The 24,722-nt window shown below is 38.4% G+C and overlaps 4 protein-coding genes across 4 annotated transcripts; 2 read left to right on the forward strand and 2 right to left on the reverse strand.

The window, feature by feature from the left end:
• Positions 1 to 5,326: 5,326 nt before the first annotated feature.
• Positions 5,327 to 7,592, reverse strand: RPL4 (ribosomal protein L4). The gene is made up of 2 exons (XM_059574012.2): positions 6,674 to 7,592; positions 5,327 to 5,628 (listed from the first exon to the last, which is right to left on the reverse strand). Exons 1-2 carry the CDS (start codon positions 7,515 to 7,517, stop codon positions 5,591 to 5,593), a joined length of 882 nt encoding a protein of 293 aa, XP_059429995.1. The 5' UTR covers positions 7,518 to 7,592; the 3' UTR covers positions 5,327 to 5,590.
• A 1,268-nt stretch (positions 7,593 to 8,860) lies between these two features.
• Positions 8,861 to 11,486, forward strand: LOC132163595 (Calcium-dependent lipid-binding (CaLB domain) family protein). Its single transcript, XM_059573943.2, has 2 exons — positions 8,861 to 9,700; positions 11,139 to 11,486. Exon 1 carries the CDS (start codon positions 8,933 to 8,935, stop codon positions 9,689 to 9,691), a length of 759 nt encoding a protein of 252 aa, XP_059429926.2. The 5' UTR covers positions 8,861 to 8,932; the 3' UTR covers positions 9,692 to 9,700; positions 11,139 to 11,486.
• Positions 11,487 to 14,600: 3,114 nt separating this feature from the next.
• On the forward strand, positions 14,601 to 16,616 carry JOSL (JOSEPHIN-like protein). Its single transcript, XM_059574465.2, has 2 exons — positions 14,601 to 14,928; positions 15,266 to 16,616. The coding sequence occupies exons 1-2, from the start codon at positions 14,845 to 14,847 to the stop codon at positions 15,728 to 15,730; spliced, it is 549 nt and encodes a 182-aa protein (XP_059430448.1). The 5' UTR covers positions 14,601 to 14,844; the 3' UTR covers positions 15,731 to 16,616.
• A 4,091-nt stretch (positions 16,617 to 20,707) lies between these two features.
• On the reverse strand, positions 20,708 to 21,373 carry LOC132164441 (thylakoid soluble phosphoprotein). Its single transcript, XM_059574954.2, has one exon. The coding sequence runs from the start codon at positions 21,191 to 21,193 to the stop codon at positions 20,903 to 20,905; it is 291 nt and encodes a 96-aa protein (XP_059430937.1). The 5' UTR covers positions 21,194 to 21,373; the 3' UTR covers positions 20,708 to 20,902.
• Positions 21,374 to 24,722: the final 3,349 nt, after the last annotated feature.

Below are 24,722 nucleotides of genomic sequence, written 5' to 3' on the forward strand. Positions count from 1 at the left end.
AATTTCTTTTTGGATGTAGTAAGCACTACGCACCGAAAAAATCCCAGTAGCGGTTCCCCTCCAAATAGGCATATCAGGTTGGTCAGTGGCACTTATCGGAATAGATTGGATTGCCCTCATCTCCTCCCTTGAAAAAATCTGTTCCAACAGGGCCAAGTTCCACCATTTTGTATTGACATCAATAAGCTGACTCACCGTGGAATGATCCGGCAGAATTCTGGGAGCTGATTGCACTTGATATGTAGTCGGAGAATTGAGCCATCTATCCTTCCAAATGCGAATTTTTTTCCCATTACCAACTCTCCACACCAATCCCTCCCGAATGAGATCACATGAGTTTTGGATACTCCTCCAAGCAAAGGACGGTCTTTTCCCTAGAGTGGCATCAAGAATCGAACACTCCGGAAAGTATTTCGCTTTCATTATCTTTGCAATAAAACTATCCGGAGTTTTCCAAAGACGCCATATCTGCTTAGCCAATAAAGCTTTATTAAAAACAGACAAGTCACGAAAACCCATAACTCCTTTAGCCTTTGGCCAACTTAATTTACTCCAACTCATCCAGTGGATGCGTTTGTCCTTTTCCTTATGTCCCCAAAAAAACTTTGCCATCAACGAATTTATTTCTGCACATAATGTCTTCGGGAGCATAAAAATACTCATGCAATAGGTCGGGATAGCCTGTACCACTGCCTTCAATAGAATCTCCTTCCCAGCTTGAGAAAGAAATTTAGTTTTCCAGTCTTGAAGGCGCTTCCATACCCTCTCCTTAATACATTTAAAGGCACTAGTTCTTGACCGCCCCACAAGGGCCGGAAGCCCCAGATATGTGTCGTATCTTTGATTGATAGGGATTCCAGCTACCTCTTGAATAGAATCCTTGTCCGCCACCGGAGTATTCCTACTATAGAAAATAGCAGTTTTGTTTGCATTCATTTTCTGACCCGACGCCTCTTCGTATAATTGCAATATGGAAGACAAGTGATTCCATTGCAACAAGGTAGCCCTGCAAAATAATAAGCTGTCGTCGGCGAAGAAAAGGTGGCTAATTTCCGGGCCCCGTGTCGAAGTAGGAACCCCCATTAACCTTCCATCTGTATTTGCTTGAGTGATCAAAGCACTTAGAGCCTCTGCACATAGAAGAAAGAGATAGGGTGATATAGGGTCCCCTTGTCGAATGCCCCGAGACGGAGTAATCATCCCACAAGGGTTCCCATTAACAATGATAGAATACGTCACTGTCTTGACGCACATCATAACAAGAGCAATCCATCGAGCACCAAAGCCCATACGTTTCATCACCGCTTCCAGAAAGAACCACTCCACTCGATCATATGCTTTGCTCATGTCGAGCTTCACTGCCATAAAACCTTTCTTTCCCCGCATCCCCGTATGCATCGTATGTAAGGTTTCATACGCTGCTAGTACATTGTCCGAGATGAGGCGCCCCGGGATAAATGCACTTTGGGTTGGGGCGATGATGTGGGGTAAGAATTGTTTTAGGCGGTTAGCTAGGACCTTTGAGATAAGCTTATATAAAACGTTACATAAACTTATGGGTCTAAATTCCGTTACACAAGTGGGTTTTTTTAGTTTGGGAATAAGGGCAACATGAGTCAAATTTAAATCATGAGGCATCACTGCGGAATTAAAAATATCAAATATTACCCGACATACCTCCTCCTTCATAGTGGGCCAATTTGTTTGGAAAAAGCACGCGTTTAAACCATCCGGACCCGGTGCTTTGAGGGGAGCCATTTGGAATAAGGCTACTTCAATCTCCTCTGCCGTAAGTGCTTTCTCTAGTGCCCTATTCATATCGGCAGTTACCCGGTTGGTCATGGGTTGGAGACATTGCTGTATGTTCCCATCCGGTCCCTTTGTAAAGAGAAGAGTAAAGTATTTGACAAAGGCTTCTTCTATTCCAGCAGAATTTTCCCAAGTCTGTCCGTACTCGTCTTTGATCATACCCACGTAGTTACGACGACGTCGAGCACTAGCACAAGCATGGAAAAATCGGGTGTTGCGGTCCCCCGCTCGCATCCACTCCACCTTTGCACGTTGACGCCACCACAACTCTTCTTTGTCAAGCAATTGCCCCAATTGCTCTTGGGCCTGTTTAATTTTAATTTCAGTCCCCGCCACCTCACTTTCCTGGAGCTGTACCAGTTTCCTTTGCAAAGTGGAAATGGCGACCTGCTCATTGCCTCCCCGAGTCTTCTGCCATCCTATTAACCCATGGACACATGCCTTCAATTTTGCTGCCAGACGTTCCCAACTTACTCCATTTCCTTGCTCACGCCGCCAGCTCTGCTGTATAACTTCTTGGTACCCTTCCTCAACTGCCCAGCCTGCTTCATAGAAAAAACGTTGCTTTCGACGAGTCAGTCTGGTTTGCCGTAACAGAGACACACACAGAGGTGCATGGTCCGAACATGTCGTGGAAAATACAGCAACCTCAGCTTCCGGGAATAAAGTCCGCCAAGCAAAATTTGCTACACCCCGGTCAAGACGCTCTCGGATAAGTGCGCTGCCCACTTGACCATTACTCCATGTGTATTTAGGCCCATGATAACCCAAATCCATCAACTCACATGTTTCGAGAGTATTTTGGAAAGCTTTCATGAGACTAGATTGGCGTACATTTCCCCCCAATTTTTCCGACGACACCAATACTTCGTTAAAATCTCCCAGACACAGCCACGGTTCCGGGGTCATTTGAGCCAAAAATTTTAGCAAATTCCATGCCTCAAGACGCTTTGTAGCATCCGGATGTCCATAGAATCCGGTAAGTTTCCAGTTGGATTGCTGGTGGTAGATAACGGCATTGATGTGCCGTTGGCTGTAATTTTGGATCGCTACCTCATAATCGTCCTCCCAAAATAACACCAATCCTCCGCTTTTCCCCACTCCTTCCACCACAAACATATTCTTAAAACCAATTTTTGTCCGAATTACCTCCATTCTTTTTTTCCGGAGTTTGGTTTCCATAAGGAAAACCAAATTGGGTCTCTTTTCCTTCACCATCCGGCGAAGTTCATGAACTGTCCGAAGGTTCCCAAGCCCCCGGCAGTTCCAACTTAAAATTATCATTGCGGTCGGCGGGGCTGGACACCAGCCTCCGCCACCCCCGAACCATTAGAAATTTCATTGTCTACATCTCCCGTACGCCCCTTTTTTATACTACCAATCTCAGGAAAATCACCTCCAGATAAAATGTTATTTCTGCTGGGAGGAAAAAGCTCACCTTCATATAATTCATAGTCTTCATCGCGCAGCTTTCGTTTAGTAATCAAATTCCCCATTTTGGCTCCTTTGATGGATTTTTCAATATCGGCTAAAACCGGGCCTGAATATGGGCCCCCAGGACTTGTAAGTGTTTCTCCTATTTTCGTTGGTGCATTAGGTGGGCTCTCCCTGACGTGTCCCGCATTCCATGATCCAGCTGGTGCCAAAAAATCTTTCCCTTGCGAAGCATTTCCTGTATGGGCGCCAGCTTTCAAACCACCTTTATTCTTACCATCTTTGCATGGGATCCACGTTTCTTGTAATAAATTGGGCTGTTTTTCAAAATGCTGCGTCATAACCCCTACAATATTTCCTTCCTTAAGTAGCTGAGGGTCAATTTGGTAGGCTTCATTACTTTCTCCCTTATTTCCTCCTGCAGATCCGCTTCTACCTTCTTTAGCTCGTGCGTTTTGGCGCCCCGGAATATTCTCCCTGGTATCGTTGGTCCCCCCGGATTCCGCTGCTCTCCTCTTCCGGCCATATTCCTTCCTCCCCGGAACCTCACTCTGCATTGGGGCCTCCCTTGAATTTGTTTTTGCAGCTTTGGAAGATTCAACGTTTTCTGTATGGCGATCATGGTTTCGATCTGGTCTTCGTGTGGGAGAGTTTGCACGCAGCCAAGGACCAAACTGGTTTGGCTCTTGATTCCGCATCCTACTCCGCTTAAGACATCCCTCCACCCCATGGCAAATCACGCCACAATGGTAGCAAAATTTTGGTAGACGTTCAAACTTAAAGCCAACCAATCGTGATTTTCCATCAAATTTGATCATACGGCCCCGAGAGAGAGGTTTGTACAGATCAATATTAATCTTGACCCGCAGAAACTCCCCCCATCCGATCCCTTCTTTGTCTGTGTCGACTTCCTCCACACGTCCCACCGATGCTCCGAGTTTGACCCCCACCTCTCGACTCATACATGCCAAAGGAAGATTTGTCATACGCACCCAGAAAGAAGCCCTATCAAATGTGAGTTCAGATGGCGAGATTCGGCCATCAAAGTCTTCAACTAGAAACAAAAAACCCTCAAAATCCCAGGGCCTACCCTCCAAGACTCTTGCCTTATCCCTGGCCTCCTCAAAATCAATCAAAAAAAGGTTGCCGCCCAATACCTTGAAGGAAAAAGTTCCCTTAGGTCTCCACCAACGCACCATCGTGCTCCTGATTGTCTCTTTACTCACCAGCCTTTCAGACATTAGTTTCCCGACAATACAAGATTTTCCCCGCGTTATGATCTCGCTAACTTCGGTCGTTTGAATCTCCAATTCTCCATCTTCACCCTCTGACAGCGAAAGATTAGCCCACAGATTTGACAATTCATCCGCCATTGATAGAAACACTAAGCAGAAACAATACTCTCAATCAAATTCTGGGATTTGTGAGACACGGTTCCTTCTCATCTAGGATGAAGCTAGAGAGAAAACATTCAACCCTATCTATCAATCCATTGCTTTAGCACAGTTTTGCTGCCCCAAAAGTTAAGCCTATCTCAAATCACTTTCGGATGCTGCCAACGATAGAGAAAGTAATTAATGACACAAAACATGCAGTGGACCCCGTAAATGGCGTGGTTCACGTGGATGGAGAAATCATTCCCTAAGATTATTGTTCCTCAATTAGCAATACAAACGACCGTTAAGAAAATAAGAATTTTAAAAAATATGACCGTTAAATAAAAAAAAATTCAAAAATGATTATTGGAATGAATTTTTTAAAATAGATAACTAAAATAGAGAATAAGATGCGTGGTGTTTAGGAAAAGTAGGTAATTAAAAAAAAAAAGTTATACTTTGGCTAGCCCAATGTGAATGCCCTTATTATGAATTGGGTTTCATTCCATGGATCTTTACTATAGTTGAATTTTTGTTATTCTTTCCTAGCTTTCTCTGCTATGAAGTGAAATGTTCCTTCCATTAACTCAGGTCCATTTCCTCATTCCCCTCATAACCCTAAAGATAAGATCCACAAAATCCACAACAGAGCAATAGCCAGAAAAAGGAGGATACCTATTGAAAAACAATATTCTGAAAAGTGAGAGTTGAACCAGGAAGCAACATTCTGAATACACAACAAGGTAGAAGATCCAATAGATACAATTGTATTAGATTAATGTGCAAATTAGTACAAAAATCATGCACAGAAAACTTAACAAAACCAGCCTAAAATATAACAACATTGCAGCAGCAACATAACACGATTGTTGGTTTAAGCAGGCTGGAACCCCCCTCAGGATTAGCCGGATTGGAATTGGATCGGTCCTCGCTTAATAAGGAATAAGGTGGTCAGAAGACTCCCGGCACCATTACTCCTTTGCATCAGAGTTCTCTCCTGCCTCAGTTCCTACATTCCAAATTGATGAGAAAGAGATACAGTCAATGGAAGAAAAGCATGAATAATAGACCAACCAGAGCTTATATTTCTTATATGAAACAGCAAAAGGAAATTCCATGGTTATATTACTCTTACACAGCTAGGATGAACCACCATCCATTACAGCATTGTCTCATGCATAGAAACAAAGTAGACAGATAAAGAGGCCAAGACATTAAAAAACATTCAAACATAATCTATCTTGAGCTACAACAACCCATTAACGATCACTCCCATAAGTTAAGAATCAACAGAAATTGGTGGAACAAAAAGCCACAAAATGGATGCACATTCCATGCTTCTCTACAGAGTGGAACTAGATAGACCTCTCTAGTGAGATACATGGCTGCAAAAGACACAAGGCAATCCTTGAAAAACATCACTAAAGAGTGCACGAGTAGCATAAAATTCAATTCCATAATGGATTTGGCTTGCCTCTGGTGACCGAATAACTGGAGATCTCCTATGGCTCAAATAAACGATGAAGATTGCAATTACCATTGTCAGTGATTTCTTCCCCAATCTTGCCATCTTTACCATTTATTTGAACCACATGACATCTCCAGGTATTTAATCACCGGAGACAAGCCAAATCCTTCTAGAACAATATCTGCCATTTGCTGAAGTAAGTAGCATAGGGTTTTAATCCATAACTGTTAATTTCCCATATATATACACCATTCCCATATTTATGTTTCTCAACGCTCATCCAAATATCCAAATATTATTACATAAGAAGGAAGCAATCCTTCCTCTTGCATGCATTGTATTCAAATAATTTTCCCAAAAAATCCCACACATTTTGACTCACAATGCACATTTTTAACCAACAATAAAACTTATCAATACAACCTTAAAACAAGTTCCTTCAATTACATTACCAACAAATTTTTCTTCTAAATTCAGACAATCTCGTATTTGTCCAAAATGCATGTAATTCTCAACTTCATATTTAAAAGGAAAAAAAAAAAAAAAAAAAACAGAAACAGAAAAAAGCAAATAATGACTGACTAACCTTCAATTTCTTCTCCTTCTTCCTCTTCATACTCATCTTCGGTCTCCCCCTCATAACCATCAACCCCATACCTTTCATTCAAATAGTCCACCGCAGCCGGAGTCAGCACCACCTTGTCCGCATTCAAAATATCGAACAAGTTCAACGTCCTCGGCGTCAGCATCTTCAGCGTCCCGATATTCCGGCTAGAAAGCCTCACATTATCCGGTATTTCGGTCATCAAGAACATCGACTTCTCTTTCGGGTCGATCCCCCACCTCTTCAACGCCTCAATAAACTCCTTCGTCCTCGGCTTCTCAAACCTTTCCCCAAAATCCTCCACCACGATCGTGTTAATTGCGGCGCTTGCTATCGCCGTCGAAATCGCCAGCCTCTTCTCTTTCCGATTGATCTTGATGGACCAGTCTCTTGGCTTGGGCCCGAACACCACGCCCCCACCGGGCCGGAGCGGGGTCCGTATGGACCCCTGTCTGGCCCGGCCCGTCTTCTTCTGTGGGTAGGGCTTCCTACCACCGCCTCTAACCTCACCGCGGGTGAGCGTGGAGGCGGTGCCGCGTCGCTTGTTCTGGAGGTCTGTGATGATGGCTCGGTGAACGACAGCGCGCGCGGTTTCGGGTGGGGCGGACTTGAGTTCGAGCTGGGTCTCGCTGATCTTCTCGCCGGTGAATGAGAGCACTGGGAGGGTGGCGAGCTGGGAGGTGAGCGAGAGGGGTTTCACCGCTGGGGTTTTTACCGAATTGGGTCTGAAGATTGAAGAAGAGAGCTTTGGGGTTTGGTTGGAGGAGGTGAGGAAGACTGAGGATGAGAAGAATGAGAGAGATGGGGGTGTTGCGGAGGTCGCCATTTTTCAAAGCTTTGAGCTTTGTGTATGTGTGTGTGAGAGAGAGAGGACGGTGGGATTGTTATCCAGTAGCCTATCCTGGGCTTCATAGTGATAAATAGTACGGAAATTTTGTTCTACCATGTGGAGTGGAGTATACTTTGAGGTTAGTAGAACTTAATTATTATTTTTAATTAATATTAATTTTGTCATATCAATATATTTTTTTCTTAAAAGGCTAGTGTTTCTTTTCTTTTTTATTTTATTTTTTAAATAAAATCAAATTTTCTTTTAATTTTGTCTAAATATTCCTCTTTAGAAATGCTTCTAAAGTAAAAATAAATAAAGAAAAGATGTAATGCTCTCCTTAGTTTAAACCAATATTCCTTTGGGTTAAATACAAATTTGGTTCATATAGTTTACCACTTTATAAAAAGTTTTCTGGTTTTTCGAAGTGATAAATTTGACCTTTTCACCTTTTATTAAAAAATTTATTCTGTCAAATCTTCCATTTAAAAAGCTAAAGAAATCAAAAATTAAAAATTAAAAAATAATAATAATAATGAAAATAAGGAATGGGTGGAAGGAGGTGGCGGTGGTGGTGCCCCCTTTCAATCCTCACAAAGACGGTTTGCAAGAAACTTTCCCAACCCGACCCTTGCTGGATGGACACCTCTTAAGTAGGGCGAGTGGAAATGAGTTGCCGGAGAAGCATTCCATCCCCATCCTCCTACCCCATTTCATAAGAAATCTTACGAAAAAAGAAGAGTAAATAAAACAAAAGCTATAATGAGTTATTTATGGGCTTGTTTGGAAAGATGATTTTTCTCAATTTTTTTGTTCTTTGTTTTTTTAGTTGATTTGATACTACTTAACAATCAACTCAATTCAAATTTTTTTAGCTTCTCAAAATTTTTCAGCTCAACTAATAAAAATTATTACTAATAATTTTAAAAAATCTACAAAATTAAAAAAATATATACATTTAGGGGTGGTGGCAAAACCACCGCCTAAGAGCTCGGCCACCTTCGTCAAATTTGAGCCACCCCGACACGACTCGACCAATCACTCTCAACACTATACTTTGCTTTTTTATCATAACATCAAGGTGATTTTTAAATTTGAAAGTATTTGTATAAGATATAATTTTTTAAATTCTGTCTATTTATTTTTTAAAGTTAAATATTTTACATTTTACATATTTATCTTTGATTATTATTATTATTATTATTTTGAAAATTATCTTTGATTAATTAATTACTACGTTAGTGATTATATCCCTTTAACTTTTTGAAAAGTAATTCTACTTTTCTTTACCATAGACTTTTTACATATATAGCACTTCGTCTATTTTACCTCTCCACACCTAAAATATTTCACGCTCCACTCTCGGCGAGCGGTAGCAACCACCGCCTTCCCAACCAAACCTAACACTACCAATGGAGTCGCCGACCTCGACCCCCCTCGACCTCGAAATCACCGTAGTCTCCGCCAAGCACCTGAAGAACGTGAACTGGCGCAACGGCGATCTCAAGCCCTACGCCACCGTCTACCTCGATCCGGGCCACCGTCTCGCAACCAGATCGGACGACTCGGGTTCCACCCGGCCCGTCTGGAACGAGCGGTTCACGCTCCCACTCACGCGCCCGCTTTGCGACTCCCTTCTCACGCTCGAGATCTTCCACTCCAGACCCTCCGAAACCCCCAAACCCCTAGTTGGTGCCCTCCGAGTCCCGCTCGGCAACCTTGTTGGCGACTCGACCGAGTCGACTCGCCCGATTCACACCCTCGAGCTTTGTCGACCTTCGGGCCGGCCTCAGGGTAAGGTCCGGTTAAAGCTCGCCCTGCGTGAGCGCCGTGCTCCGCCTCCAGATTACCATATTGCCCCGCGGAACAGCCATTTTTACTCTTCTGCCCCTCAATGCTCCACTGGCCACTATTCTCTACCACCGTCTCGGCCATTCTTGAACCGAACGTCCAGTAGCGTAGGGCCCGTAGCACCAGCTGGCCCGTCGGCGCCCGTTGATTTTTCGTCTTCGAACGATCACAACCCGCCGCCGGCTCAGCCGTATCTGGCGTCCAATTACAGCCCGCCTGGTGGGCCATCAGCTCCCATCGATTTCACGCGGTACGATCACGAGTCGGTGACGAGGGACAGAGACGGTTACAGATACGGCAGTTATCGCCGTGATTACTGAGCACGGAAGGTGAAATTTTTGTGATTGATTCATCCGAAAATTTAACGAATTTATGTGATTGATGATCAGTGTTCTGCTATGACCAAAATATTATCGTAATTATCCTGTGATTGCTGAACCAAATTAAGGTCTTTACCTTTAGAAAATATACTTGTATATATATATGTTTAAACAATAGAAGAGAAGTTTGGATTTTGAATGAGGAATATGTATTGGTGAATTTTTCCTATTCTATAGGTGTTTGGCATGTCACTTGTTGAGTTTTTTCTAGTTTACCTCGTAAGAAATGTTCATACTTTGCTGATTTAGAACATTTGGTTGCTCTGTGTTTAGAAATGATTCTTATTATTGGGAGTAAACACTGTGATGGGTTTGAATCCAAAAATGTTATATTAATCACAAATCATTGTAAAAATGTTCATACCACTATTGCTGTTGTTATTCATTGGCTCCATCAATATTATATTAACTACTCATTATTGATTTTATTGCTTGAGTGGGAATATGATATGGGATCAGAAAGAACTCTTTTGGTGTGGTAGGTATATTGTCTTTGAGAGTTACACCTTGTGTACGGGAGGAATCTGATAGTATAAGACTACGAGTGCATTTGGCACTTTTGATCTTGCAAACCAAAAGTATGATTTTAAACCAAATCGCAGAGAAAACGTATTTTTTGGGAGTGCGTTTGTAAAAAATTGAAATTTGAAGACATAGTAAAAGTAGTCTATGAGGTATGTTTTTAAAAACGCACAATTTTAAAAGTTAAACTGCTATTTTAAAAGGTAGATAGCCATTTGATGTTTTGGTTGTTCGGGCGTGGTGGTTACATGTTCTCTTACAAGGTAGCCAGCCATATGTAGAGCTTTACTGGGATGCTTGGCTTTATAACTTAAGTGTCTTTATTGCTTTTGTGAGTGCAACTGAACTGGCATTTATGCGATGGTGTGGTCATGACTTGGCTTCTTGGCCAGACCGCAACCAGCTTTTGATTGATTGCATAATGAAGCTTTGGCATTGTAGTGCTTGTCTGCTCCAGCAATTTTGAGTGTAATATTTCTGCCTACAGTCTTCATTACAGATCAAATGTTTCAATCAAGTCTTCTGAGTGGCTGATATGTGCGATTCTTGTTGCCCTAGACGGTTGAGTAGGTGAAATGTGGGAATCTTCAACTGCTAGATTCATTGAAAGAAATTTGTGGTGGTGTTTATGTGATTTGTGATTCATGTGAATGGATATTCACATCTTTTTTTGAGTGGTTACACTGAGCATTATGTATGCTCTACACAAATTTTTTTTGGCATTTTTGGGTTATTTGTGACAAATGAATGGTGGTACAAATTGAAAAAACATGATTGTAGGTGTGAGCAGATTTGACTTATCTTAGACTAATGAAGGAAAGGTGTAAGTGATTTTCTAATTTATTGATGCAATGGCTTTTGACAGGTTGCTCTATCATGAGTTCCTTTGGTTGACTGCCAACAGCTATGAATTTATGATGCTGGTGATAATCTTGGGAAGGTGGAGGACTGGAAGTTAAGTTTGATGGCATGCTCAAATTGATGTCCAAAGTGTACATAGGTGTGAACATTCTAGTCTTAATTTAAGCAGCCACAGAAGGGAGAGAGCTTCTCCAATTGTGGTGAGATAGATTAAGGGGGTGACTTTCAGCTAGTTTAGCTGGTAAACAGACTTGGAATTGAATCCTGCCTAAACGAAGCTGTTAACTCTTACAAGGGTTGTTTGTAAGATTAAGAAGCAAAAAGTGTTCAATACAGTTTTGAATGTTTTGTATTTTGGGTTGTTTGTTAATATTTTTGTTTTGAAAACAAAAAACAAGACAGAAGAAGATAATTTTAACAAATGAAACCAAGGTTTCAAAATAGATTTGTTGTGCAAAGTTTTAAGTTCCTTAAAAGGACAGAGAAAGATCAGTGATTGGTGATCACCCAGGCTTTAGCAAATGCATGAGAGAGCTTGAGGATCCAGTCCAGAGTAAACTTGTCCTCTGATTTTCACTTGCTCAGTTGGTATGCTGTAGAGATGCTGTGGCCTTTGGGGTTTAACAGCTTGAGCACACCCGTTACAAGAACAAGCAAAGCTTGGTGGAATGCTACTATCATTCTTTTCCAAGCTGGAACATTTATAGCCTAAAGTGATTTAGGAAACCATCTTTAAACTATCTTTCAACCATCATCTGTTTTTACAAATTTTAATAGATCAATTATTAGATTTGTAAATAAAAATTTTTGGGTCAGCATTTTCTATAATTTTATTATATAAATTTTTAAATTTTAATAAGAAAAAATGTAAAATCAACTACAATGATTAACAATATGCTCCATATAATTTAAAAATGTTATGAGAGCTGTCCGCAAAAATAATAAATAAGTCTCTACTCAAAATCTTGATGAAACTTGTTAGTGTGGATATATATATATATATATATATATATATATATACTAAAATCTAACTTAAGAGGGACTTGCACGTGGAAGAGGGACTTGATCCCTTGAGGAAACCTCTTCTTTTTGCGGTTCGAGCACTTGTTGTCTTCTTCGATCCCTGCTCGCATGCAAGCGTTTTAGTCTTTCACAGTTTCATGCTGCAACACACATAGAGAGAGATCGAGAGGGGGGTAGCCTAACCACCTAGAAGAGACATAGAGAGGGATAGCCCCAACCACAAAATAGTTTTTAGTTTCTAATTTTTATATATTTTTATTATGTGCGACAAATGTCATTATATAATTGGATATGACATAACACACTAACACAATTTTTGTTAACCTTTTGAACGGAATTTGATAGTAATAATTTATTTGTTAATTTTGCAAGCTATAAGGACTTCTTATTAATATTTTTATATCAACAAGAAGCTTATAGTAAATAAGTGTCACCACATAGACTGATTAAACCTCTTCTTTTTGCGGTTCGAGCACTTGTTGTCTTCTTCGATCCCCTGCTCGCACGCAAGCGTTTTAGTCTTTCACAGTTTCATGCTGCAACACACATAGAAAGAGATCGAGAGGGGGGTAACCCAACCACCTAGAAGAGACATAGAGAGGGGTAGCCCCAACCACAAAATAGTTTTTAGTTTCTAATTTTTATATATTTTTATTATGTGCGACAAATGTCATTATATAATTGGATATGACATAACACACTAACACAATTTTTGTTAACCTTTTGAACGGAATTTGATAGTAATAATTTATTTGTTAATTTTGCAAGCTATAAGGACTTCTTATTAATATTTTTATATCAACAAGAAGCTTATAGTAAATAAGTGTCACCACATAGACTGATTTTATATATATATATATAAAATTTATTTTAAATTAAATTATTTAAGTTTTATCATGTCAATATTTATCATATTTTATTACATTTTAAAATAATAAATATTAATACAATTAAATCTCATTAATTGATTTCAAAGTTTTCTTAAAAAGGTAGCTCAATCGCTGTGAGTCACGTTTCATGAAATGAAATTATCGTATCTTATTTTCTTCCCCTTATGCGGACATGTCAAATAATAATAATTGATTTCAAAGTTAGTCATATCTTGAGGGCATCACCTTATATACCATTGATCTTTGCATACCAAATAACTCATTCCATAAAAATTTCTACAATTTCTTTTTTATTGGGTTTGGCCAACCCCCATATTCGACCAAAGGGGTGGGTGACCAATAGCTTTTTTATTATTATTATTACTTATTTTTAAGATAAATATGTAATTTTCATGATAATTTTGCCAGAAAAATGAACGAAATTTATATATGAAAATTTATTTGTCACTTTTTAAACTCTAATATGAGTTATTTGTCAAAGGTCAAATTTCAGGAAATAATTAAACAATTTTTGTTTGATTTCATTATTTACAAAACCCTTAGCATTGTTTGAACCCTTAAAAAAGAAGGAAAAAAAAATCATGGGGAATGTCACGGAAGAATAAAGGGCCAAAAAAAAAAAAAAAAAAGACTGGCGGGTTACAGGATAAAACAACCAAAAGTGGTGAACACCCCGATAACAAAGCCCAAATGGTACAAATTTTGGATATAGTCCAAAAAAAAGGGAAGGTGGGTTACAGGATAAAACAACCAAAAGGGGTGGACACCCCGATAACAAAGCCCAAATGGTACAAATTTTGGATCCAGTCCAAAAAACCGTGCCTTTTCTAAAGCCGCCCAAGGCAGTTTGCAAAAGAACTCAATGAAGAGTTCATTGCAGTAAAAGCAACAATTACAATTAAATGGTTGTTGTAGGGCTGGCACTGCAGAAAATTGAATTGGAGTCGTTGAATAGAGCTATCAATTTTGACACGACCCGACAACCCAACACCAACACGACACAAAATTACTGGGTTTGAGTTTACCCTAAACAGGTTTATTTTGCTCTTTATGGGTCAACCAGCGGGTCACTAGTGGGTAACCTGTTACACCCGTTTATTTTATTATTATTGGTTTATCCTTAACAGGTTTGGGTCATAAATGAGTCAATTGACCCATTTATGACCCGATTCATCACTTTCATTTAAAAAAAAAAATAAAAAAAAATTCACTTTTTAAGTTAAACAGGATTAAGCGGGTCATATCAGATGACTCGTGAAATTGTTGTATCGTGTCGTGTCGAGTTTGGTGGAATCGACCCGTTAACTAAACAGGTTGAGTTTAAGTTTATTCTAAACGGGTCGCTGGTCATTACGGTCGACCCATTTTACCACATCTGGCATTGAAGGACGACCACTAGCATCTAAAATCTTCCTAATAAGATCAAACAACTTCAGTACAGGGACATTACAACACACGTAAAGCAGTAAATAAAGCAAAGACGAACAGTAAATACAGAAAAGTATCAAATGCAATAAACAGTAAAAACAACACAGTGCGGCTAGACATGCCTAAATTATCTAGTTTTTTCCTGAAACGGCGAACATTTTGTTCAAACGACGATCGCAAAACCTCTAAAAAACAAAAATTGAAGAATAACCGAAGAGCACCAAAGTGGAAGCAAATTGCTAAAAGACCCATCTCGGGGAAGAAAAGCCTAAACCCAAGAAATTAATTCCTCCTTTATAGAATTCTCTGAAATCCTATTTTGCTTTCGTGATTCAGAGTCTGTAAGACTTAGACCAAGAGAAATCGAAGATGGCGACCGAGAATACCCAAATCTACCATGAAAGGCAAAGATTACAGTTCTGCCTTTTACACTCCCTCAACAATCTCTTTCAGGTAACTTCTCCAAACCCATCTTTCTCTTTTTCTCTGGCCCTTTACTTTTTCGAAAGCTTTGTTTGGTCAGTGAGAAATTCTTTAGCAAAAGAATGAAACGCTTATTTGGAACCCAAGAAATTTGATTCTGGTTCATTTGAGACAAGGGTTTTTATTTATAGGATTGAATTTATTCAGTATTGTTTTATTTTCCTCTGTTTTCTCAGGAACCAAGCGTAATTCACAATTTCTCGTTCTTTTTTTGGTAAAAAAAAAAAGAATGTTTCTTTAACATATCTGTTGAATTTGATCTTCTAATGGGTTTGTTATTAATGTAAAATATTACGCCATAAAACAGCAAAAGGACACGTTTACTCGGGCTAGCTTGAATGAAATCGCTGAGAAACTTGTTCTTGATGATCCAAGCAAGGAGACCTGGACACCGTTATCTGTGCTCATTAAGCCTCATCATAATACAATGACAGGAAACTATGACATAAATGTTCTAATTGCGGCCTTAGAAGGGAAAGGAAAGCATGTAGTTTGGCATGATCGTCGTAATGGAGCATCTTTGATCAATCTCGATGCTTCCGATGATACTTTGATGGGTATTGTGCTTAATGTGTCGGTTAGAAAGTTTGGTGGGATTTGGAAAAGTAGGCATTGGGTTACATTGAAAAAGATTGATGGGGTTTGGCATAATTTGGATAGTGATCTTCTTGCTCCTGAGACTTTTAAAGATGCTGAAGAAGTAAGGGAATTCTTGGATCACATCATTGATCATGGTGGGGAGGTTTTGCTTGTCATGAATGATAAACAGTGAGCTTTGTTTGCTTTGGGTCAAGTTCTTTAATAGAACTTCTGAATATGTGTGTGTGTGTGTATGATGTACTTGTACAAAAGAAGAGGCAGTTTGTAGGCGAATTCAGTTTCATTTTTGCATCTTTGTCAACTACTGCAAAAGTCTTATTGTCTTTCAAGCTTGGACTTCTTGAGGTACTACTGGAAATTTGTTCATAAGAGGTTTATTGTTAGCAAGTTTTGTAATAGGAGCTATCAGGATGATCAGCAGGTGGTGATTTAGGATGCTCTTAATTGTTTCTTCAATGAATTGTTCTGTTCCTGAATGGGGTTCTGAATTGGATCAAAATTCAGAAGTTGCTGGTAAATAAACATTTGGTGGAGCAGAAGGAGAACACAGATATATTGGGCAAGACTCTCAGACCAATATCTCGATACAGAGTACATTTCTGGCTTAAAATCCAAATAGCATTGAACGTGAATGAAAATAGATGTCATACATGTTGGAAGTAGGTGATAATGGAAACTGATTTCAGGTTATTCGATCTGACTGCTGACATATCAGATGGTTTGAGTGAAGATACATCTGGAAGCTGTAGTTGGAAGGAATTTGATTGTGCTCCTTTCAAGCTTTGCTGGTTAGTTCAATGGCCTCTTAACCCGTCTTGTACTGTTTAATGCTGTATAGCCTGTATAGAACGAGTGATGTTGATAAAGAAACTAAATTAATAATGTTTAGTGTTGAGATTATATTTCCCTAAATGCTTCCTTTCAAGTTTGAAGTGCTGATAAAAAAAAAAGGTCTTGAAATGCATGTTATTTTAGCTTCTATACAGTGAACTCTTATCTCAAAAGTTTTGTGACCTTTTTGTGCTTGAATTGGAGTTGGCAATTAATGTTGTGTAGCACTTTAGTTCCACGTTGGGAAGATGAATAGCCCACATAAAATGGATGGATTATTTTTATACGTAATGCAAATTCATTCAAAACGACGAAGGACGCAACCCTAGTGAAAAGGAATATACACAAATAACCTCAAAAGTGTAGAAAAAGAAGAACAAAATTCCAAAAACTTAAGAAAAATTGGCAAGAGTTAAGCTATTTCATGCTACTCTCCAAGAATAAAGGGATTAGAACATTATCTTCTTAATTTCTAACATCACAAGCTCATTATCTTTAAAGCTTCTCGCTCTTTCCTCAAATACTCCACGTTAAACACATTGGTGGATTATAAAAGCACTCATGGGTATTAATCTCATATTGATTCCGGCTTTATAAGTGATACTAAGAAGCTCCAAATTAGCTAGTTCTTTTAAAAGTGATGGCACAAATTTGATTAGCGTTTTTTTTTTTGGGAGGCATTGCGTGTTGCTTTATCTTGTCGATGGAAAACTTTGGTTTTGATTACAACATATTGGGTCTTCCATTGTGGTAAAGTAAATTGTAAAAATTGTATTTTTAGCCCCCATTCCAGAAGAAGAGAAGTATCTTGGTGGAGCAACTAACCCACTCATGATATTTTGAATGCCAAGAAATACCGATTTGATTTGAATTTTTTAACCAACAACTTACTGGTAAAAGTTGCACCAACCTAAGAAGCAAGATGTAATCAATGCTCGGAGATCATATGATCGTATTGAATTTTACCAACATTTTACCAACAACGTATTCCGCTTGTCTCTAGCAACTAAAATAATGTCTTTTTCTTCGGTTGGGGGCATAAGACCTATCAACAGATGGTATTACGTATCTTTATCTTGTTTGATAATTCTTAATTTTTTTTTCTTGTAAAAGGAAAAAAAAAAAAAAAAAAAAAATTCATAATATCTTCATCCTTGATAAATCCTACTTCTAAAAAAATCTCATTTACAGAGTTATGGTCTGGGGACTTGGATTGGGTGTAATAAACTGTCCGTATTGCATGCAATATAAGCAACTCATCTAAGAGAGTACATAGGTGGGGTCCCACCTACTATGATGGGTGTCTAGGTAGCTCTAGCAAGTGTCCTAACACGTGCCGAAATAGGTGAAAGTTCACCTACCTTCTTATATGAGTTGCTAATATGCATGTAAACTTGATATTAGTTTAGAATTAAGTCCAAAACCAAGGATGGAGGAATCGGGGCCGTCTAGGCCATTCCCCCACACCCCCCCCCCCCCCCCCCCCCCCCCCCCCAAGGGGAAAAAAAATCAATGTAAAAAAAAAAAATTTATAATTTTTTTTTTTTTTGCCTATTGGTCCCTACTAATTAAATTTTTTGGCCCTTAACCCCTACCCATTTCTCATGGAGCTCTTTCTAAGCTATAAAAAGCTGTAAAGTTTTTCATATGGATATTGCAAATAATTACCAACAGATTAGCCAAAAGTCTATCGAAGATTAGAATTTCATAAAGCAAATAGATGTAGACCCTTTATCCCACTCCCCCCCGTCCACCTTTTCTTTCCTTTTCTATCTCTTAATGGACGGTGTGGATTCCTTTGGAAATTCCAACAGAGAATCGAAAGCACTTGGAAAGCAAGAAACACCGATTGGATGCTGCTGCTTGATTGTTTCTTCTTTCTTTTCAAAAAGAGATACACCTCCTTCAACTTGTCCACACAAGGGAACTTTTTCGAGATTCCTTTGTCCACGACCACATATTAATAGTTGGAGCCTTCCTTTCATTCCTTAATTTGATGGAAACATCTTGATGTTGTTGTCACTATATAACTTATATGCAATTTATTACTATCTATTTATAGATAATATATACTTGTAAGCTCCACGGGTGGTGCTGGTGATGGAGGTTATGATTGATGAAAATTTATATTCAAATTCAGGACAAAAAGGTTGGCCATGTATGTTTTTGCTTCACTTTAGAAAGAAATTAGGATTATCTTGGATGGTTTACAATATGAGGACTACAAAATGGCACGATCTCTATGCGGAGCCCGTGAGAGGTCTGCAAGCAAAGTAGGCTTAGGGTCCTAGTGATAGTTAAACAGGGCGACATATATGTTTATACAGTGTAGCACCTCTGTGGATGTAGCCTTAGCTTGGATGAAACACATAAATCTGGTCTTCCTATGTGTTTACTTCTCCTGTTTCGTTTCCTAACATGAAGAATCTAAGTTGCACTACAAACACATAAGGCTAGCAATTTTAACACGACTCATGAACTCGATGCAAACCCAAAATAAAATTAGTAGGTTATAGTTTAAGGCTCCGATCCTTTTAACTAAATTGGTTAGGTTAAAATTGACATATATATTATTATATTTATGCCTCAACACAATCCTAACCCATTACGAGAACACGAATTGCAACCCCTACAAACACACGTTTTTAGAAGATGGAGGCTAAGAAACTCAATGGCTTGCTTAAGCCTGCATTTTTCTGGTATTTTAGTTTAGAATCATAAAAGATGATGGTAGCAGTACCTAATTGACCGAAATGATTCCTTTCATTTCCCTTTTGTATTTTTATTTGTTTGGTTGTACTCACTTTTCTATGCTTGCACTACATGCAAGCAAAAAGATGTGCTCATAGAGTGCATCAGAAAGTATAGCAAGCAGAATTTTTTTTTACTGATCAGGCCCCTCTTTTCTCACCGCCCCAATCGACCCTTTTTTTGGCATTTCCTTTTGGCCCTTTTCTATAATCTGTTCCACACACTTTCACCTAATACATTCACAACTTAATATATATATCTGCTGCAGCTCTCTACATTCTTTGCTATACCAACGGCAAAGCTCTCTCTGGCTGTCTCTGTCTCTCTCTCTCTCTCTCTCTCATGGACAAGACAACCCCTTACTCTTCTTACAAACAAAACTATAGTGAGAGTGCTTCGGGACGACCTCGGAGGTTTGCTAGAAATAATTGCAGATTCAAACTGCCTAAAGGGTCTGAATTGCCTATTAGATTTCTTAAGCATCTTGCTGATAAGGTAGCAAGAGCTCTGCATTTGGTGTCTATGAGGAGGAGACACTCACCAAAGGATTCTTCATTAGGAAGATCAAATCCATTCGTAGCTCCTGTTGATTCTCATAGAACAGAAGCCATTGAGGATTGCATCGAGTTCATCAACTCTTCTTCTACTTTCTCAAGATCAAATTCTGTAACAACCAATTCTTGATATTGTAAAATCTATAATGTTTTTGTACAGGAATTTTATGTTATGGACCTTCCTGTTCATATCAAATCTTCTTTCTGTCTAATAGTATATTCCATCTTTGTTGGCTTTAGCATCCATTTAGGCAGTATGAATATGGTGTTTGATGAAAGATGTTCTAGACTTTTATGTTACATTAGAAACCAAAAATAAAAAATACCCCAAAACACATTAACAAACATCCCTTAATATGCTTTCATGGGGAAATTACTAAATATGTTCATCATATGGTGCTAAACATGTTTTTCCCAAATTCCTTCCACCATCTATGATTACAATCCGAATCTAGGATGTGGGCATCCCCATTCAGGAAAGTGTTTCTATCCTGAATTTTCTTTTGAGAAAGTTTGTTGCTATCCTGATTTTTGCTATTCCAATTTAGTTAGATGATCCTGCAGGGACAATGGTAGAAATCATAACTTAGGAATCTGTTTGTCCCTCTGCATGTACCAAGAAATTGTTCTGTTCATTCCTGTCCCTGATTGCTATCCAATTGGCAGAATTTAGGATTATGTTTGTTAAGGTGTTTTGGGTAGCGTTTTTATGTTTTTATTTCAAAAAGTGTTCTCACATGACACAAAAAGTGTTTTTCTATTTCTATTTTTTATGTTTCTAGAGGCAAACTAGATTCAATGACTTATACTCTTCTACTTTTGTGAGCAGTCTTAATTCCCATTCCATCCATTGTTCATGATCAATCAATCAAAGAAAAAGTCAAAAGCATAATATATTAAGAGTAATGGTATTCTTTATTCTCATTTTATAAGAGTTGATACGACATGTTTTAAGTAACTTTTTATTTAACACTTGAAAATACGATACGTCAACCGATAATAAATAAGTATGATAAGTAATTATAGATCAATTTAAGAAAGTAACAGTGGGTAGCTTACCCAAAATGAATTAATAGTAATCCTTATAGCTACAGAAACGAAGAAGTAAACAGAAGTTAAGCATTCCATAATCACCAAAGATTGAAAGCAAATGAGACATGAAGATGCATGGTGGCGTACGTGAAATGCCAGAACATGACCAAAAAGAGTCATTCATTCTTAACAAAAAGCCCTCCAAAGCCACCAAAGCCACCCTTCTTCTTCTGCGGGACTGCCACAGAGTTCTTGCGCCCACCGGCGGAGCCACTGCCGCCATTCTTCTCCTCCACCTTCTTGAGAATTGGGTCGGTCTCAAGCAGCTGATCCTCCTTCTGTAACCCTCCGACAATCCAATCCAGAAGCCCTTTCTCCTCCTTGCCTCCGCCGGCACTCTTTTCTGCCGTCGCCGCAAAAACCACCCTCCCGGCTGCCGGAGCAAATGCCATTGTTAGAGAAGCCATGTTCTAGCTAGCTTTCTTTCTTGAATCTGTTTAGTTCAGACCGGTTGAAATGAGTAGAGTTGCAGAGGCGAAGAGGGTAGGATATTATATCCTCTGCGGCTCTTCTCAAGTGAATATGAGCCGTTGGATGAAGCACGAGCTCTCCACAAGTGTCTTATCCTCAGAGTCGCCATTTTTCATGGTAAGAATTTTACGACGAGGGAGGGCTCATCCTAACCAGATATGGCTTTGAATACAATACGTGGCACCCCCGTGACCAATGCTCTCATGCTGACGCTCGCTGTAGGCTAACTGGGCCGGAGCCCATCAAAATTGGAAGAGATGTAACTCTCCTCATTTAACGAGTCCAAACTCCAAAGATTCAATCTGTCTGGTTTCATTTTTTAGTTAAAAGGAATGTTAGGCGCTCCTCTGATCATACGTGGATATTATTTAAAAATAAATAAATAAATAACAAAAATGGGACACGAGAAGTGGTTTGATAACATATTAGAATTTGAAAACGTAATTTTTAAAAACGTAGTTAAGCATATTAATAAAATTAAGCTTTAACTTTTAAAATTACAGTTTAACTTTTAAATTTATGCGTTTTATCAATTATTATTATTATTATTATTATTTAACTCAAGGGAGTGATTGATACAAAGTCAAACTCCTCTCAGACCATCTTTAAATATGGGCCATCATCTGTGGATAGCAATCCAAGTTCTTGAAGGCTTGGGTTTGTGGTTACCAAAAGCACATAAGTCCTTGTCTCCTTGATTCACCCATGTTAAAAAAAAATAATAAATCAAGGGCTGATAGACACTGCCATGTTAACTCAGTGAATTAAGGATGAGACGATGATGTAGTATATAGCATCTCTCTTTATATATGGTACACAATTGGCTATTTAAATTAGTAATTTAAGGATTATTTATGTTAGGTTAAGTGGAGCCTAGCTAGTTTGAGTCTGATCCGACTTGTATCTGACCTAGTTCAACACTTCAACGTTGGAAGTGCTACGGTTTAAATAAGAATTTTTTTTTTTTTTTTTCTGAGGCTTAATCCATGGAGCGGAGGCTTGGGTCTATAGGCTCAAGCCGCTGCCCCTAGAAAATTATTTTTGGCTCGTTTCAATGTTTTGACTCAGTTGTAAGTTGTATTTATAGTCGCTTCTGCCTTCTAATTTTAGGGTTTTGCATGAGTGACACCTCCTTGTATATTCACGCTTCCAATATTTGTTTCTCAAGAAAGAAAATGGTAAAATATTAATTTAAATAATCAAATACTCCAGCTTTCTTTTTATTACTATTATTAACTTAAACTTTGAAATAAAACTATTTAACAACAGGCCGGATTCCTTTAGAACGTGGGACATTGCACTGGACTCAAAACAGAACCGTTTGGGTATTGGAGTAATTATAAGAGACGATGGAGGAAGGGTACTAGCAGCTTTGTGTAAAATGATAAACTCACTTCAGGAACCAGTTGTGGGAGAAGCTATGGGGGCGCTAGTGGCAGTTGAGTTTAGTAGAGACATTGGCTTCTTTGATGTCATACTTGAAGGGGATTCCAAGCAAGTGGTTGATGCCATCACTAACACGGGTCCTTCATGGAGTAAATATGGACATATTGTTGGTGATATTCAGGAAGTAAGGAATTCCTTTAGAACGTGGGAAGCTCGCCATGTCAAACGAGTAGCGAATGAGGCTGCTCACAGGTTAGCTAAGGCCGCCATCAGGGAGGAAGGTGAGAGAATTTGGCTGGAAGATATACCAAACTCCATTTTGGATGTTGTTACACAAGAGCGATTAGCTCTTTTTGTATAGAGCTTTATAGCTCTGAATTTTTTCCACTATTGAGAATGAAATGAATTACTATTGATTCAAAAAAAAAAAAACAACAGGTCGGATTCGCTTTTGGTCAAAAGATTAATTTGCTACGAAGATATAATATAATTAAAACTAGTATGAAAATCAATTTAAAAATTAATTGGAAACCACACTTGTAACAGCTTAATTAAATACTATATATATGATATTATTATAAATAAATAAATAAAAACTGATATTATAAGGAAAGCCATCAGCCTTGATATGGTTGGTGCCATGTGGCGTGAATTGGCCATACTCTTACAGACTATGGTTGTGGTGGTTGCATGTAGACGTAGCTGTAAATTATATATATGTCGCTCATATAGTTATATTCCACCTCTATTTTATTGTGTTTATGTGACAATGCACATAAGTCCTTGTCTCCTTGATTCACCCATGTTAAAAAAAATAAAAATTCAAGGGCTAGTAGACACTGCCATGTTAACCCAGTGAATTGAGGATGAGACGATGATGTAGTATATAGCATCTCTCTCTATATAGGGTACACAATTGGCTATTTAAATTAGTAATTTGAGGATTATTTATGTTAGGCTATGTGGAGCCTAGTTTGTGTCCGATCCGACTTGTACCTGACCTAGTTCAACATTGGAAGTGTTACGGTTTAAATAAGATTGTTTTTTTTTTTTCAAAGGCTTAATCCATGGAGTAGAGGCTTGGGTCTATAGGCTCGAGCTGTTGCCCCTAGAAAATTATTTTTGGCTCGTTTCAGTGTTTTGACTCAGTTGTAGGTTGTATTTACAGTCGCTTCTGCCTTCTAATTTTAGGGTTTTGCATGAGTGACACCGCGCTCCTTGTATATTCATGCTTCCAATATTTGTTTCTCAAGAAAGAAAATGGTAAAATATTAATTTAAAGAATCAAATACTCCAGCTTTTTTTTTATTATTATTATTAACTTAAACTTTGAAATAAAATTATTTAACAACAGGCGGATTCGTTTTTGGTCAAAAGATTTGCTATGAAGATATAATATAATTAAAACTAGTATGAAAATCAATTTCAAAATTAATTGGAAACCACACTTGCAACAGCTTAATTAAGCACTGCATATATGATGTTATTATAAATAAATAAATAAAAACTGATATTATAATTAAGGAATTGAAAGCCATCAGCCTTGATATGGTTGATGCCATGTGGCGTGAATTGGCCATACTCTTACAGACCATATGGTTGTGGTGGTTGCATGTAGACGTAGCTGTAAATTATATGGACATGGATGAACTGAAAAAAAAAATGGTAAAGAATAAATTTGCAGCGGAGGCTTGGGTCTATTGGCCCGAGCCGCTGCCCCTAGAAAAATATTTTTGGCCCGTTTCAGTGTTTTGACTCAGTTGTAAGTGTTTTGAAAAATATATCGGCTTTCAACTGGTCTTTACCATCGTTGTAAATTTTAAATTGTTAGCAATATGAACAATAAAATTATTAAAGATTTTTATCTATAAATTACAATAAAATTATAAATAAATAAATAAATAAGATTTTTATCTTTAAATATTAAGAACCGAAATTATCAATTATTAGACTGCTTGAATTTTGAACAATATAAAAGAAGATTCGACATTTAAACTGTTGAAGACAAGTGGGTTTGACACGTTTTAATTTCTGTGAAATTTAAATCTTTATCTAAAAGGAAGAGAGGGTGGGAGGTCC

Source organism: Corylus avellana, chromosome 8, assembly GCF_965113065.1.
Source record: "Corylus avellana chromosome 8, dhCorAvel1.hap1.2, whole genome shotgun sequence".
NCBI classification, from domain to species: Eukaryota; Viridiplantae; Streptophyta; class Magnoliopsida; order Fagales; family Betulaceae; genus Corylus; species Corylus avellana.